Here is an 18752-nt window from a genome sequence, read left to right on the forward strand (position 1 = left end):
TCAAAAACCATCCATGAAGGATATGTGATTCTATTAGCCTGTGGAACTCATCATATGAAATGCCTTCCACCAATACAGAGCTCAACCACCTATGACTGAGCTGATAAATCATCATCAGAAGTTGCCGAAAGTAGGTCACACAGCTAGTCAGAGGTAGAATTTGACCTGACCAGGTCAAGTCTTTCTGAATCAAAGGCCAGCCCTCTCTTCCACAGTTACACTACCTCTGTAAAAGAACAATATTAGCCTAAAATTACCGTTGTCCTTTGTTTAACACTCAAATGCTAGTAAGCAGAATTTAAAAGAGAGGGTCCAAATAAAATGGTTATAGAAGTTTTTCTCCTTTATTCTATAATTCATTATTTCATGTATTTATTCTTTGGAATGGGTTAATCTATGTTGGGTAAACAAACAATCATTTGGGGGGGTTTTACATAATGAAACATTGGTGTATTAGTTACTTATAGGTTTCTTAGTTGCATTTCTAAGACTTCAGCCTAACTACCCAGACTACTGGATACCCTTGGTTATGTGCTTCGCTATATTATAGAAACTATCCTTTGGGATCTTGGATACAAAAAAATCCTCTCTTAGAGGATATTTTATGAATTATTAGAAATGAATATAAAACTCCAAGGAATATAGAGATGGAATTAGATAGAACTAAGAAAGAAATTGCTGCTAGAAATAATAATACCTGAAGTTCATAAAGCCCTTTACATATATCATTTCACTTGATCCTGACAACAACCCTGTGAAGCTACATATTGTGGATATATTGTCCTCGTTTTACAAATAGAAAAACTGATGCTCAAAAAGTTTAAGTGATTTCCTCAAAGTCACAAAGCTTACGTTTCAGAGTTAAGATAGGAAGTCTGCTTTCTTTTGACTTCACACTGATTGCTCTTCTTATAAAACCATGCTGCCGCTCACAAAAACACACATCTGCTATGCATTTTAATCCATGTTTTCCTTTCATTCTCATCAATTTCTCTTTGTACCCAAGATCTGTTTGCTCCAATTAATTAATTTTTTTTCGGGGCAATGGGGGTTAAGTGACTAGTCCAGGATCACACAGCTAATGTTAAGTGTTTGAGGCCGAATTTGAACTCAGGTACTCCTGAATCCAGGGCCAGTGCTTTATCCACTGCACCACCTAGCTGCCCCCTCCAATTAATTTTATTGCTGCATTCTCAGGGTTACAGAAGATGGAGACCCTTATGTGAGGACTGAGGATGAAAATTATGAAAATGACTCGGTCCGTCAGTTGGAAAATGAGCTCAAGATGGAAGAATACCTGAAGCAGAAACTACAGGATGAAGCCTACCAGGTATAGGTCAGATGCATTATTGTCCCTTAGTCCTCCCTCTCCTAGGCTGCATTATAACTGTTTTCAGAGTTGGGATCCTTTGTATCACTAAAAAAAATAATTTATTCCCACTTTCCTAGGGATTAGAGAGGCCTCTTAGATCAGAATATTTCAGACTATAAATCAGATCATTAAAAATAGTCAGGTGCTATGAATACTAATAATACAAATTAATTCTATTACTTACTCAAAAATATTTTGCGTGAAACTCCGTCTTGAATGTCTGAAAAAGTCTTACTAAAGTTGGGAGAAACGTGTTGCTTTTACTGTACCCAAACTGAACTTTGGTAGGAATTTCATTTCTCTCTGTGTATCTTAAAGCACTATGATAAGATTGTTATTTCATCATATTTATTAGAAACAGATTTTTAGAAAAAATAGAAAATGTTATTTCCTGAAATACTTTAAAACTGCTGCAGTATCTAAATACTTATCTTAATTATATTTGAATGGCTATATTAGTTATCAGATGAAAATAAACAATAAAAGTAAGTTTAAACTATTTGTACTCACTCTTGGAAAGTGGAGACAATCTACTCATGGATTCCTCTTAAAGACAGATGGCAGGACAGGTAGGTGGTGCAAAATGGAGCATCAGCCTGGAGCACTTGCCCTGGAGTCAGGAGGAGGTCAAATACAGCCTCAGACACTTACTAGTTTTGTGACCCTGGGCAAGTCACAAAATAAAATAAAATAAAAAGACAGATGACAAAGTATAATACTCTATTGAGAAGTTCTGGGGAAATTGTAAGATCTAGATATAGAAGTAGATATGGCAAACCTTCAGAAATACTAGGAATATATTTGCCCTCTTGATGCCTTTTATAAAGTATCAGATGGGAAAGAGGGCAGAGGACAACAAAGGTTCTCAAAATCTGATCAGAACTAAGGACTTGCAAAGAAAAGATTTACTGGCATCCTGAGATCCTAGTTTTTTGGAGGGTTTACATATGGAAAAATGATTAAATGTATTCTGCTTGGCCCCAAAATGAAAAATCAGAACCAATGGGTGGTAGTTAACAGAGATTTGGGTTCAGTATATGAAAGAACTGAGGGGGCAGTATAGCCTAGTAGATACAGAACTGACCTCAGAGTGGGGAAAAACTAGCTTCAAGGTCCCACTTCTGTTACATACTGGCTTTGTGACCCTGGTGGAGTCCTTTAACTTCTCAGTTACCCAAGCAAATCTCTAAGACTTTAAATGGCACAAGTATCAGTATACCTTATTAGAGGGACCTGGCCCTTTAACCCTTCCAACAGTAATCTCCTGATTCAGAGAGAAACTAAAGGTAAATTTTTGACAATGATGGCTTTCCCTAATCCCTAATTCTCTTCCCATATTTAATTTCCGTCTTTGTTTTTTCTTCTCTTAGAACAATAGGCATTTTGTGCTTTTTAGTGAGGTTCAAGGCCTCAAGTGCACATAGCCAGGACTGTGCCTTTTTGTAGGCTCCCTCAGATTATACTACCTAGCTACAGTACCTCCTGAATATCCACGCTAGCTTTCTCTGCATTTTGGTGTCTGCTGTACTTTTTTTTTTTTTAAGTATACCAAAGAAGAAAAAAAAAATGACCTTTTATTTGACTTTCTCACATGACATGTTAAGTTAAAATTTGAAACATTCTCCCTGGAGGACTACAGGGCAAAGGGAAATACTTCTCTTCCCCCAACCAAAGAAAAGAAAGCATGGTTTCTCAGACTCTTTAATTCTTCAGGGCAATGATTTGATAAAAGAAAATACAATTAAAATCATCCTATTGTACTTTACAAGAAGAGAATGCCAAAATCATAGATCTCAGCTCCATCTTTGCTGTGATCTCTGTATCTTTTTTATCTTAGGGCTTTAACTCCTGACATTTCATTAAGCTTTATCAGTTTGGTCTCAAAAGCACCTTGGGAAAGATCCGCTTTCAAAGACAACTGACATATCGGCCCAGTTGTTTTTTTAAAAAATGTGAATATATCTATCTTTGTCTCTCTAGATACATATCTATAGATCAATAGATAGATAAATATGTAAACCATATTCATATATGAATTTTCATATAAACAAAATATATTTATATGAATTTCATATTAATATATGAAATAAAATTTCATATAGATATCATTTTCATATGTCTCAGTTTTGTATTTAAATTGTCATATGAATATATTTTATAATATATACCATTATATTTTATAAATATATATTATATGTGAATATATAAATCTGCATATAAATATAAACTATATAAATATAGTTTATATAAACATCAATTTATAAATATTTATAAGTATATATAAATATATAAAATTCTGCAGAAACCTGCATAAAACTGCTAAAATCCACATCAATGAAGATTTCTTTTTCCCTAAGATGTTCACTATATTCCACAGCAGGGAAGAGATATGTCACTTTGCTTGGAATCAAGCCATTAGAAAGTCACAGGGAACTTTGACTGATGATATCCCCACATGTTTCTCATTTGGCTCTATTTCATGTATACAGAGAGATATGGCAAAATTATCAGTGCCTGGGTTCATGTTTTTATAGGCTCCCCAGCTTGGCCTCCCTCTTGGAGCTCAGTTATTTCTGGCTTTGGGTAACACCAGGAACTGTGACTACAGGAATTCCTTGAGTTAGGGGGAGGCCACCCTTCTGCAGAACACTCTACAGAACACTGCATCTGATTTTTTTTTTTAATGAATCAGGAATTATGCCAATGGATAAAACTTGTTGAGGAAATACTCGGAGTTTTACAGTCTTCTTTCTGAGATGAAGAAACTTCTTTTGAGCCATAAGCTGTTTTCACATTACTTTCTCCTCTGTGCCCAGATTCCACAATGGCGGAAAGAAATAAAATGTCAGAACCACCGAAGAAATGTGTCTGGAAGAATTTAAGATGATTTTCTGTGAACATACGGATGTTTGATTATGCGAATGCCCCAACCACCCTTTCCTCTTCTCTCTCCCCTCCCCCAGCCTCCCACTGCCGATCTTTTTGTGTGCTTGGCTTTCATCCAAATAATTCACCAGCTTGGCTGCCTCCCTCACTCGATGTGTCACCTCTCTTGTTTTATATCCTTTTTCACCCACAGGTCAGCTTGCAAGGTTGAGTGCATATCCTTCTATCACTTTCCTCTCAAGTAAGTATCCTCTTTATTTAGGAGAGAACAGGGCTACTTACCACTGGACTGTGATAACTTGGAACTCAGATTCACAATCTGATTTTTTTGGTTGGTTTTTTGTTTTGTTTTGTTTTTTATGTCTGCATGTGATGAGATACCTTCCTTCCCTTATGGCATCAAGCAAGCATAGCTGTTTATGGAGTATTTCACAGTAATGCTACAGAGTGCTGGCCAGCATTTCCAGAACCTAGATTTTTTGCCCTGATTCATTAGGATACTTGGCAGGCTTCCTTCTATACTAATGATTCTCCAAGGATCAGCCCTGGCCACTCACTCAGTTCATGTAACAATATCTTCTTGTTCCCTTCACATTTCTCTAATGGAATCCTATCTTTATAAAACTGTAGATGGGGTGGGGCACTGTTCTTTGTTTTTGTTGTTGTTGTTGTTGTTGTTGTTGTTGTTGTTGTTGTTGTTTTTGGCTTTTTGGTTTTTTGATGGGCAATGAGGGTTAAGTGACTTGCCCAGGGTCACACAGCTAGTGTTAAGTGTCTGAGGTCGGATTTGAACTCGGGTCCTTCTGAGTTCAGAGCTGGTGCTTTATATACTGTGCCACCTAGCTGCCCCTGGGGCTGTTGTTCTTTTTTTTTTTGTGAGGCAATTGGGGTTAAGTGACTTGCCCAGGGTCACACAGCTGGTAAGTGTTAAGTGTCTGAGGCCGGATCTGAACTCAGGTCCTCCTGACTCCAGGGCCGGTGCTCTATCCACTGTACCACCGAGCTGCCCCAGTTCTTAACCTTTTTAGGTGTCATGGACCCCTTTGGAAGTCTGGAAGTGAAGCCTATTGATACCTCAGAATCATGTTTTTAAATACATGAAACATATGGTATTAAAAAGGAAAGCAATCATATTGAAGTAGAGAAATCAAAATATTTTAAATGCAAATTCATGGGGGGCATCTTGTTGGGGCAGTGGATAAAGCACTGGTCCTGAATTCAGGACAGGCCTGAGTTCAAATCCAGCCGCAGACACTTACTAGCTGTGTGACCCTGGGCAAGCCACTTAACCCCCATTGTCCCAAAATTTTAAAACAATGCAAGTTCATGGACAGCAGACTGAGAAGCCATACTGCAGAGAGACAAAATAGAGTAACATGGGTCTTCATCAACTTTATGATCTAGTCAAAGGATTGGACATGCTACCATGATAACTCTACTAGCTGTCCTAAGTTTCAGAAGACCATGCAGGTGAAGTTCTTGGTTTGGTGTTACAAAGCTAGAGGCAGCTAGGTGGCTCAGTGAATAGAGCACTGTACATGGAGTCAAGAAGACCTGGGTTCAGATGTGGCCTGAGATACTAGCTGTGTGACCCTGGGCAAGTCACTTAACCCTGTTTGGCTTAATCCACTGGAGAAGGAAATGTCAAACCTCTCCAGTATCTTTGCCAGGACCATGGATAGTATTGACATGGTATGAGCCAAGGGGTCACAAAGAGTCAGATATGAATGAATAACAATAACCACCATGCTGGAAAAGCTTCATATCCAGTTCCAAGGATGGACTTCATGTTTCCAATGTCAAAGAACCAGCCTAATTTTAGCAACTCTCAATTGGAGAAGTTTTGCTCCAAAGTGGTCATCCAATTTTTTTTCAGTCACCACAACTGAGGGAAACACCTCCACTAAGGCTCACAGAGGTTGTGTTCAGCATCAGTGGAAGTCCTTCCCACCTCAAAGAAATCAAAGATTCCTGAAACATTTAAAAAATCCCCTTGAGGGACATCATGCCCCAGTGGAAAGAGCTCTTGATTTCAAGTATGAGAACCTGGATAAAAATGCAAGCTGTGCCCATGCCTGTGCGACTGGGAAAGATACCTTTACCTCTGTGTACCTCGGTTTCTTCACAGTGTTTACATAACACTTAACAGCTTGCAAAGGGTTCTACATATGTTAACTCATTTAATCCTCACAACAGCCCAGTGATAGAGGTGCCATTATTATTCCCAATTTACAGATGAGGAAACTGAGGCTGAGTGGTCAGTTAACAACAATAATATTAATGATGATAATAGTATTTCTATAGAACTTTAAGGCTTGTAGAGTGCTTTTTAAATCTCATTTTATCTTCATAACAACCCTGGGAGATAGATGCTATTATCATTACCCATTTTACAGATGAGGCAACTGAGACTGAGAGCAGTTAATTCATAACAACAATAGCATTTATGGAGCACTTTAAGGTTTGCAAAGTGCTTTTTAATCTCATTTTACCTTGGGAGGTAGGTGCTATTATCCCCATTTTACAGATGAGAAAACTGAGGTTGAGAGTGGTTAATTAATAATAGCATGTATTTTATATATATATATATATATATATATGTATATATATATATGTATGTATATATGTATGTATGTATTATATAGCCCTTTAAGCTTCGTAAAGTGCTTTACAAATTTTATCTCATTTTATCTTCATAACACTCCTGGGAGATAGGTGCTATTATTATCCCCATTTTTCGCAGATGAGGAAACTAAGACAGATAGAGGTTAAGTAACTTGCCCAGGATCATGCAGCTAGAAGATGTTTGAGGCTGGATTTGAACTCAGGTCTTTCTGATTCCAACACCAACACTTTATCCACTGCAACCCCTCCCTAGGAGATTAAGTGATTTGCAAAGGGTTAACACAGCCAGGAAGTGCCTGTGGCACATTTTGAATTCAGATCTTCCTGACTCCAAAGCCTGTGCTCTCTATCCATCAAGCCAATTCATCTGTTAAGTGAGGTGTTTAGACTCAGTGACTTGAGAGACACCTTTTATCTTTAAATCCATGACCTGTACACTTACTTGAACATACAGATGCTCTGTTGGAATTCCAATTAAAACTATATCATATTTAAGAAATCAAAACGGTAAAAGTTTATAAAGAGAAGATCTTCAACTTTGTACATTTGACCTTGATCTTACCCTTGTCTTAGCCTCTCCTGGCTATTCCCAGGAGCCTCCCCCAGAGCACCTGTCCCTGTTCTTTCATATACCAGCTACCCAGCCTCCTCCCCAGACCTGTAGTCATGTCACCACTCAGCCCAGAGTGACATCGTGCCTCAAGCTTATATGTTTAGATGCCACAGAGGAAACATGCGCCTGATTAGACACAACAAGGGCTACCCTGCACCTCTCTCCATCTGGCCATGCCAACTGGCTCCATGGACTGGAACCCTTCAGTGCTGCCTGTCCAGTTGAGAACTATCCTTCTTTCTTTGTTTGCCCTGCTACATTGATTCAAGCACCTTGTTCAGCTCTCAGCCAACTGTACCATGGCATCTTTAACTCCATAAAATTGGCAAGGCTGGTCACTGGAGCCTCTGGTTGTTAAATGGAAAAAAAATCAAAATGTAGCTCTAAAAGCTATATGAATTTGCCAGTAATAGACTCCTGCTTAGCTACCACCAGCTCAATGTGCCAATGCCCAAGGTTAGGATTATGAGCCTGAGAACCAGAGTAAAGCAGAGTTCCTAAGATTGGGCTATAAAATAAGCTTTATAAGAGTTAAGGAGTTGGGGGCAGCCAGGTGGCACAGTGGATAAAGCACTGGGCCTGGATTCAGGAGGACCTGAGTTCAAATCCAGCTTCAGACACTTGACACTTACTAGCTGTGTGACCCTGGGCAAGTCACTTAACCCTCATTGCCCTGTAAAAAAAAAAAGAAGAAAGAAAGAAGGGGGGAGGATAAGGGGTTTCTGGAGAGAGAGAGAGACTATTTCCCTGTTTTTTAGTCTCTTTCACCTTTCTCGGATCTGAGACTCTTTATACCCTCTAGGTATCCAAATAACAGATAGGTGGTACAGTGCCTAGAGGGCAGGACCTGGAGTCAGTTAACCTCATCTTCCTGAGTTCAAATCCAGCCTCAGATACTTACTAGCTGTGTGACCCTGGGCAAGTCACTTCACCCTGATTGCCTCTGTTTTCTCATCTGAAAAATGGACTGGAGAAGAAAACAACAAGCCATAGGATCTCGAAGAGTCGGATGAGACTGAAACAAATTAACAAAACACTCTCCATAGATTCATTATCATCATAGGCAGAAAAGTTCTGGAGTTGACTGAAAACATCTGTCACAGATGTAGCAGGTCGAGTCCTGAAGGAGCAAGTATAATGTGGTTTGATCATGTTTGCTCTATATTGTGTCATTTTTTGGCAGCCAAGGGCTAGCAGAAAAGGTCAACATGAAGAAATGCCACGCAAGGGAAAGAAGAGGGGCAGTGGCAAGACTTTTGACATGGCCCTAGGTGAACAGAGACCTTAAGACATCTAGATCTAAAGATGAAGCAGCCAACCCTAAAACTTTATTTTAAAATACAATTTTTAAAAAAAGGTTTTGATATAAACTTCACAATAGAAAGTTTAGCAACTGTCGTCTTGGTGGCTTTGTATGTTCTCTACATCCTGTATCCAGTCAATAAGCAAACCCTCCCCCCACCAAAAAAAAAAAAATCTCAGCATGAATCTATGCTTTTAATTCAGTAACTTCAGCACTTAAAAAGCAATTGTAGGAAAAGTGAAAGAAGGAACTGGTAACTTTTCAACTTTCCACTGAAATATAGACTGTAGTAAAAGTGTTATGGCAGTTTTCTGTTATTAAAAGCTACACTAATACTTTTGGGATAGCCTACAGACCTTTTCTATGTAGCAGAAATGGCAATTAATTCACAAAGGACCTTGATCTGTTATAGAAAGGATCATGAAATTTACCTTCCAGTTCCCATCTATACATTGATTGTCATTTGAATCAAAATAGAATCCCAAGTACTATGGTATGCATGCCAAATAGAAAGACAGAAAGAGACAGAGAGACAGGAGAGAAAAAGAGAGCCCCTTTGATAGGGAGATTCCAATCTAATCAAAGAGACAAAGGAGACACCTAAAAATACATGCTTATGCATCAACAAGAATGAGGTAACATGTAGTAGGGAAAGAGTTGAAAGTCTTAAAATTTAAAAACAAAACATTCTATTGTATATGTATATGTATATAGACACACATGTGTATATTCACATATTTGTGTGTGTTGTGTACATATGCATATACACATACACATACATCACAGGATCCTTAAAACAATGCTGTCAGATGGAAAGGGCTAATATGTCCTAGTGATTTGTCCAAAGTCATATAGTAAATAGAAGAGGTGGAATTAAAATCTATTGGGGGGGGGTGGTAAATGCTTAACAACCAGCTCTTCAGGAAGACAAATGTATGCAAGACACACTTAAATTTTATATACATTATTAACATTTCATTTACACTTTATTAAGTCTATACAATCAACAAAACAATAAAGCCTTGATCTGTAACGTTTGCTGATTTCTGAGGTGTAAATGTTCACACTGAAAATTTAACAATCGGTTCTTTTTTTTTTTTTTTTTTGGCAGGGCAATGAGGGTTAAGTGGCTTGCCCAGAGTCACACAGCTAGTGTCAGGTGTCTGAGGCCAGATTTGAACTTAGGTCCTCCTGAATCCAGGGCTGGTGCTTTATCCACTGTGCCACCTAGCTATCCCCAACAATGAGTTCTTGAGAGCTAGTTTGAGCTAACCCAGACACACCATAGAATCTGTTTTGTTTTGTTTTTAAATTTGAAGACTAACCAGCTCTTTCCCTAGTGCATCATGTTACCTCATGCTTGTTGATGCATAAGCATACTTCAGTATCTAGTGCTCTTATCACATCTTACTCTATAAGTTATTGGTGTTTAGGATAACATTTGTCTTCTAAAGGTATAAAATCCTTAGAGCAGAGACTATATTTTATCTAAACTTAATTCTCCCCAACCCACTCCCACTCCCACCTAGCACAGTGTTCTGTGCATAGTAGGTGTTTAATTTGTTTAATTGAATTTGTTCAATTATTTTGTTTTTGTCCAGAGCTGTGATTTCATGGTGTGGCAGTTCCCACCATCCTTCAACCATTACACCTCATCCCATAATACTGGGAGTTTAAATGACTTGTCCATTGTCATTTAGCTAGTATTAGCCACCATACCACACCACTTCTTGAACTATTACCTTCAATATAGTTCATTATGTAATAGTTTTCTATGTGTCAGGCACTAGAGATACAAAAAAAGGCAAAATATAGTACCTGCCTATAAGGAGCTTACATTCTAAAGGTGAAAGACAAGACATAAGAGAACACTAAAAGGGGGCAGCTAGGTTGCACAGTGGATAGAGCACTGGCCCTGGAGTCAGGAGTACCTGAGTTCAAATCCAGCCTCAGACACTTGACACTTACTAGCTGTGTGACCCTGGGCAAGTCACTTAACCCCAATTGCCTCACTTAAAAAAAAAAAGAGAGAGAGAGAGAGAGAGAGAACACTAAAAGGAGGAAGAGAGAGCAGTGAGCACAGGGGGCATGATGAAGTCCAGGGGAATGTAGCCTGGTGAAAAATGAAGAGATTTGTGTTTTAATTTATCAATTGGGGAATGGTTCTTATTTTTATAAATTTTGTTCCATCCCTCTATATTTGGGAAATGAAGCCTTTATCAGAGAAACTTGCTATAAATTTTATCACCCCAGTTTCCTGTTTTCCTTCTAATTTTGGCTACATTGGTTTTATTTGTGCAAAACCTTTTTTAATTTCATGTAATCAAAAATTATCCATTTTTCTTCCTGTGATCCTCTCTATCTCTTGTTTGATCACAAGTTCTTCCCTTATCTGTGAATCTGACAGATATATTTTTCCTTGCTCCCCTAATTTACTTATATCACCCTTTATGTGTAAATCAGATAACCATTTTGACCTTATCTTGGTATATGGTATGAGATTTTCTATGTCTAGTTTCTGCCAAACTGCTTTCCATGTTTTCCCAGTAATTTTTATCAAACACTGAGTTCTTGCTCCCAGTCCCCCTTGGGTTTATCAAACACTAGATTACAATAGTCATTTACTACTGTGTATTTTGTATCTAATCTATTCCAGTAATAGACCACTCTATTTCTTAGCCAATACCAGACTGTTTGCTGCTTTGTAATGTAGTTTGAAATCTGGTACTACTAGTATACTTTCCTGCATTCCTTTTTTTTTTCTTCCATTTATTCCCTTAATATTCTTCACCTTTGTTTTTCCAGATGAATTTTGTGATTATTTTTCTGGCTCTGTAAAATAATTCTTTGGTAATTTGATTATTGTGGCACTGAAAAAGTAAATTAATTTAGGCAGAATGGTCATTTTTATTATATTGACTCAGCCTACCCATGAATAATTAATATTTCTCCAGTTGTTTAGGTCTATCTTTATTTGTGTGAAAAAGTGTTTTGTAATTATGTTCATTTGGATTTGTCTTGACGGGTAGACTCCCAAGTATTTTATATTTTAATTAATTGGGGGGGGGGGGGCAATGAGGGTTGTGACTTGCTCAAGGTCACACAGCTAGTGTCAAGTGTCTGAGGCCGGACCTGAACTCAGGTCGTCCTGAATCCAGGGCCTGTGCTTTATGCGCTGCGCCACCTAGCTGCCCCCTAGTATTTTATATTTTAAATGGAATTTCTCCTTCTACCTCTTCCTGCTGCGTTTTGTTGGTAATATGTAGAAATGCTGATTTGTATGGGTTTATTTTATAACCTGAAACTGTGCTAAACTTGTTCATTGTTTCAACTAGTTTTTTAATTGAGTCTCTAGTGTTCTCTAAGTATACCATCATATCATCTGAAAAGACTGATAGTTTTATATGCTCATTGCCTATTCTAACTCCTCCAGTTTCTTTTTCCTGTCTTATTGCCATTTCTCATATCATATTGAATGATAGTGGTAATAACAAATATCCTTCCTTTACCCCTGATTTTCTTATTGGAAAGGCTTCTAGCTTATCCCTATTATAGATAAGACTTAACTCTTGGTTTTAGATAGATGCTAGTTATCAATTTAAGAAAGACTCCATTTATTCTTAGGTTTTCTAGTGTTTTTAGTAGGAATGGGTATTGAATTTTATAACAAGCTTTTTCTATATCTTTTAAGATAGTCATATGATTGTTGTGGTTTTTGTTATTAATTTGGTCAATTATGATAATTTTCCTTAATTGCTTTTTAAAAAAAAAATTTGGGCAGAACAATACGGGTTAAGTGACTTGCCCAGGGTCACACAGCTAGTAAGTGTCAAGTTTCTGAGGCTGAATTTGAACTCAAGTCTTCTTGAACCCAGGGCCAGTGCTTTTATCCACTTCTCCACCTAGCTGCCCCCAATAACTTTCCTAATATTGAACCAATCCTGCATTTGTGGCATAAATCCCATCTGGTCATGTATGAGTTTTGTGATACATTGTTGTGATCTCCTTGCTAGTATTTTATTAAAAACTTTTGTATCGATGTTCATTAGGAAAGTTGGCCTATAGTTTTCTTTCTGTTTTTACTCTTCCTGATTTAGATAGCAAAACTATTTTTGGGTCATAAAAGGAATTTGGTAGAACTCCTTCTTTACCTATATCTTTTTTTGTTTGTTTGTTTGTTTTTTAGTGAGGCAATTGGGGTTAAGTGACTTGCCCAGGGTCACACAGCTAGTAAGTGTTAAGTGTCTGAAGCGGATTTAAACTCAGGTACTCCTGACTCCAGGGCCAGTGCTCTATCCACTGTGCCACCTAGCTGCCCACCTATGTCTTTTTTAAAACAATTTTTTAAATGTAATAAACATTTTTATTTATAGTTTGGGGTTCTAATTTCTATCCTTCCTTACCTCCTTCCCTGCTCTCCCCCCTCCCTGAGGTGACAAGCAATCAGATATGGGTTTATGTATGATTATGTAAAACATTGCCATATTTGTCATTCAAAAAGTTTATATAGAATTAGAAACAATTGTTCCTTAAACGCTTGGTAGAATTCACTTGTATATCCATCTGGTCCTGGAGATTTTTTTCTTAGGGAGTTCATTTATGGTTTGTTCAATTTTTTTTTGTGAGATAGGATTATTTAAGGATTCTATTTCTTCTTCTCTTAATCTGGGCAACTTATATTTTTGTGAATATTCATATATTTCACTTAGATTATCAGTTCTACTGACATATTATCGGGCAAAATAGCTCCTAATAATGAATGGTTTTATTTAATTTCATCTTCATTGTTAGTGACATTGACTCTTTTCATTTTTTGATAGTGGTAATTTGGTTTCCTTCCTTAAACAGAGGGTATAGGAGGAGTTCAAAGAGAGAGGCCCAGGGGCCATAGAATCATGATGAAGCAATCTTGCTGGATGAAAATATTCCTGGGACAAGATGAAGTCTAGAGAAACAGAGACTGGGGGCAGACTGGAAAATAAGGGTTAAAAAAATAATCTAAACAAGAGACCACAAAGAAATCATAGAGAGAAGGGGTAAACAATGGCTTGGATATTGGTAAAATGTCCCACCAGCTTCTATGGGACACATGGTAGAGAGAAACCACAGAACCTATCATTAGTTGTGGTAGGACAAACACAAGGAAAATCCAGAGTTAGAAATGATAGATGACCTTGATTTAATATGTTTCTAGCTACACATTTGTACTTTTCAAAATATAATTCTGGTTTGGGGAAAATAATACAATATAGCACATGTCCACACACTTGAACAATAAAAAGAAAGCAGACCAGGTCCTAAAGAAATTAAACAGTAGGCCTCAAAGGACTGCCTTTAATTGTTTTTTTTTCTTTCTATTTTTGATTTTCAGTGGAAGCCACATTTACTGTTACTATGGCCTGTTGACTCAGTTGGTCTGAGTACCTTGTTAATGAGGCCCAAGGCTTCAATTTATCTCTTTGTGGGGGTTGGTTACAGCTTGCACCACTATCACCGTCTGACATGTCCTAAAGTCTCAAGAGTGATCAGGCAAGAAAGTACAATGAGAAAAGGCACCATAACTGGGAAGATGGGTCAGAAATGAGCCTTACTGAAAGAAATCAGATCAACTTTCCATGTTGAATACAACATTAATGTTGCTTGTGTTCTAGATTTAAAAAAAGAAAACACCATATTTTCCATTTTACCTTCAGGGACTCATAAAGATAAAACTTCAATCACTAAGATTCTTAGGATCTCCTTTCAAGACAGAAGGGGCTGGAAAATAGTCCATTGACTTGTGTATAAAGAAAGGAGGAATAAGTACCTGTAGGATTGTTTTTGCAGGGGAAAAAGGGGAACATTAGTCCTAATTCAGGAAAAAAAAAATGCTCTATTAAAAAAAATTACATGTACTTTTACCTTAGGCAAGCTACAGTCAGACAGATGATGACAGTTATGTGAAAACAGATGATGATGAGAGCTGCGTCCAGACAGAGGAAGAAGACAACACCCTGGCTGCCAACCTCACTGAAGAATGGAACAGACATGTAGGGCAGCTCCTGACAAGAAACCCCAACCCCTGACATTGTCTGCCTGCTGAATGTAGCACTGCTAACCCTTGTTCTAAGAATTGTAGTTTGTAGGTGTGTGTTTTGAGACAAAAAAAAAAAAAAGACTTTCTTTTAAAGTTAATCGGCTGCATCTTCTGTCACATGGCTCATCACTGATGAAGAACCCAAGCTGAAACACAGCGCCATGGCAGTATTTAACAAAACATTTTAAACCTTTGCACATGATGTTGAACCTGTTCAGTTTACAATGACGATATTAATACTGTTTATAGCTAGGAGTTTGATTTCTGAATACTTTGAGATTTTAGTAGAACAATTTACTATACACTGTACATTTTTTTTTTTCCACAAGCAATTGTAAAAAGCAACCCCTTGTAGTTATTCATTAGCCCTAAAGGATTCTGTTCCTGGCTGCAGTGCCTGCTTGGAACCCAGAAGCCAAGAAGTTGGCATAGTCTGTTACTTGATTGCAAGTCTCTGTAAAAAAAAAATAAATAAAAGGAAGGAAGGAACGAACGAAGGAAGGGAGGGAGGGGAAAAAAATTGACTGACTGTACCAAATGCAGCAGGATGGCCCTATTCTCTAGGCTAATGTATAACTTGGGGTTGTTTTCTTTCAAGATACTCTAATAAATCAGCCATAGAATTTAGTGTAAATATTTTTTCCAAATAGATATCATATACAAAAAAGGCAACATTCAAATTATATAGAATCTAGTTTTTAAATCAGCACAGATCTTCTTAAAACTGTGAACTATGTTTTGAAATACTCGTTACTAAAGCTGTTTATAAACCACAGGTGCCATAAGATTCCCCAAACCAATTAAAATCCCCTATGCTCTTCCATGCTCTCGTTTCATTGTCGTTTGGGCTTTCAGAAGCATGTCTTCAACACCTCTCCCTGCTCAGTCTCATCTGTTCCCTATCAGGTTGTTTGGAGGCCTTCAGCTTTAAATGTACAGGCTTAAAGTGCGCTTGCTAGTGTTGCCTCTCCTATTTTTTCCCCCTGAATGTTTTTTTGTTGTTGTTTTTTGCCTTAGTAGGCCACGAGGTATGCTCAATGCAGGTTATGGAAGTGCAAAAGAAGACTGGCTTATTCAGAGGACAACAGAAGGGAAATTGAAAATGCAGTGAGGATTGTGGGAAGGAGAAGGAGAGAAGCTAGGGACAGTCTTTTGTAGCACTCGATAAGGTAGATGGAAGGGAGAAATGTTCTTTGGGCCTTTCAAAGTTATTATTTTGTAAATGAACATTTTAGATTTGTTGCCCTAAAAGTAGGATATATTCTAGTCATTCCCTTTCTTCCCTGAAACTTTAGAAAGGAAATGATGGAACAACACAAATAAAATTTTCTTTTGGGAAATCCATTTGGGGACATTGTAAGAATCCTGAAAAGATTTCTCAGTTATCCCCTCACTTACTCTCTGATTCCTGGGGCCCACGTTCAGTGACTGTGTCCTGCATCTTAGGCTCCCAAAGCCTTGGGCCCTGCCCACACGTGATCAGAAGGGAAGGCTGCCCAACAGAGAGTACATGTCGGGTCAGATGTTTTTCAGCTCAATTTCCGGAGGGCTAGAAGACCTTCATCCCTGTGCAGTTGCTCTGAAGTAGCCTTCCTCAGGGTTATACTTACGTAATTAAAAATAAATCAGAGGCCATGCTTGTCTGAGGTAGATCATAGGGAACCCTGTGCTAGGGTGAGCACAGACCGAATATCACTGACACCCCGGGTCAGCATTGGAACAGTGCCCAGGTTTCTTACTCATTGGGCATTGCTTTCACTGGGTGTGTTTCTTTTCCCTTCTACATATCATTCATATGACCCTTAGAATATTAGATCCTTGAGAGGAGGGATTATTTTATTCTTGGTCTTGATAGTGCCATCTCCTAGCACAGTACCTGGCGCATAGTAGGCACTTAATGAATGCTCACTGTTTGGGTGGCATCTGCTAGTCTCCCATAAAGGCAGGCCGTACCAATGACAGCATAACCCTCCCTGCCCCCACCAGCCAGGAAGAGCAACCACTGGTGCCTCATGCTCAAGCTGAAATCACTCAGCTTTGAATTGCAGCCAAGTAATTTCTGAATACAGTCCCACATGGCCAATGTTGCATCCCCTAGGGACCTTGAGCAGCTGACAGAGCTGCCAAAACATGTCATCATTTTTTTTTCACATTGAAAAGCTGGTTTACAGTTTAAGGCATTATAGGGACATGCCATCAGACTCTCCTTTGGGCATAGGGATTGGGGTACCACCCACTGTTCATCAGGCAGATGCAATAGAATCAGGCCACTGCAATGCCTTCCCTGGGGGTCATTTTCAATGACCTATTTCAGAATAGCCAGCCACCTGACATTTTTCTCAGCTCCACATCAGCCCTACAGACCAGATCCAAGCCCCCAAATCCTGCGGTTGAAAAGAGGTGGCATTTTTTTTTTTTTGCTTTGTATTTTGGTTCTCCAGGTTTACATTTTGAGTATTTTCTTAATGCAAAGCCCAGCAGGTCTCTGTCTGTCCATTTGATACAATTATATCTTGTGGTGGTTGTTTCTCGTTCATTCAACAACAAATTACACACTCATGGCCCATAGCAATGGTAACATTCTAGTGCACAGCATAAACACATGGCCTGACCCCCAAGACATGGCACCTAGGTCATGAGAGGGCTAGGCTAATCAGGATCCAGAGTACTGTTGCAGTTGGTCAGGGTCGGGGTTGAAGGAAACTATTGCAGATGGTTCAAAGGGATGTTTGAAGAAAAAGGTGAAGAGTCTCTTGAATGATCTCCCACAAGGCAGTGATGGTTCATCTGCATGTAGGCCCGTGAACTGAATTGCATTGAAGGAGTGTGGCCTTTGTTATGATAGAATATGTATTTTTCTTATATGCATGAGCCAAACTGTTGCATCTTAATTTAGCACAGGTGTCTGCCTTTATTTTGATCATCTTTGTCCGCCCCTTATGAGTTCTTGGCTGTTAACTGTAGATAGCTCTTGTAAATAATGCAACCTCAGGTTGCTATGATCACCTTGGTTCAATTCAGCGCAAGGAGCCACAAACAGCAACTCCACTGTGTCCTCAGCAGAAAGGGCATTTTTACTTTTGAACCAAAAAATAAATTATACATATATATATAAAGAGTTACATCTTGAGGCTACTAACTGTAAGAATTTTTAATTATGACTACTGTAATTTGACACCATTTGAAACAAAGGATACAGAGACACTAAAGATTTCACAATATTCATTGGTATTGTAACAAAACTACTATTGTATGGGTTTTTTTGTATTGCTGTTAAGTATTGTTTTGTGTGTGTGTGTTGGAACCTACTGGGGACATGTTATATTTTGAAGTGATTAAACTATTTAATTGTGTGTCTATATTTTGGAATGGAATTATTTCTTCATTAAAAAAAGGTTTTTAAAAATACTACCTTGTAAGATCTTTTTCTTCATTTGCCTTGATGGATTTTTTTTTTCCCTTCTAAAGTCACTATAAAGTCTGGAGTTAAAGGGGACCTTAGAAGTCCTCTAGTACAATTCCCTCATTTTAAAGATAAGGAAACATGCCCACAAATCAGGAGCTGCCTAAGATAATACAGGTAGTGAGCATCAGAGTAAGGATTTGAATCCAGGACCTCTAACTCTAGACTTTAGTGGCCTAAATTCCATTATTTACAGTAAATGTGCACAAGCTACCTTTCTCTTTTGCTGCCTCAGAGATCCCCAACTTTTTTGTGGTGAAAAGATGTTCTACTCACCTAAAGCCTAGTGGTCAAGAGAATGCTCACTGAGAATAGGCACAGTACATGGGAATAGGGGGAAAGAGGAGGGAAATGGAATGGAGGAGAAAGGGAAGTTCTGACAAGGAAATCCTATCAATAAAGTATGAAGGGGAA

At 38.3% G+C, this 18752-nt stretch overlaps 1 protein-coding gene across 35 annotated transcripts in view; it reads left to right on the plus strand.

The window, feature by feature from the left end:
• DTNA (dystrobrevin alpha) overlaps positions 1-18283 on the plus strand; it is a 490634-nt gene extending 472351 nt beyond the window's left edge. For 24 of the 35 annotated variants that reach the window (XM_043976702.1, XM_043976699.1, XM_043976700.1 and 21 more), the window contains 2 exons: positions 1198-1330; positions 14706-18283. In XM_043976702.1, the coding sequence (XP_043832637.1) occupies positions 1198-1330; positions 14706-14864 (292 nt within the window). In that variant the 3' untranslated portion in view covers positions 14865-18283. Of the gene's footprint in view, positions 1-1197; positions 1331-4451; positions 4500-14705 lie in introns of all 35 variants that reach the window. The other 11 variants (XM_043976707.1, XM_043976708.1, XM_043976724.1 and 8 more) reach the window with 1 other exon arrangement.
• Positions 18284-18752: the final 469 nt, after the last annotated feature.

Source organism: Dromiciops gliroides, chromosome 1 (genome assembly GCF_019393635.1).
Source record: "Dromiciops gliroides isolate mDroGli1 chromosome 1, mDroGli1.pri, whole genome shotgun sequence".
Classification (NCBI taxonomy): domain Eukaryota; kingdom Metazoa; phylum Chordata; class Mammalia; order Microbiotheria; family Microbiotheriidae; genus Dromiciops; species Dromiciops gliroides.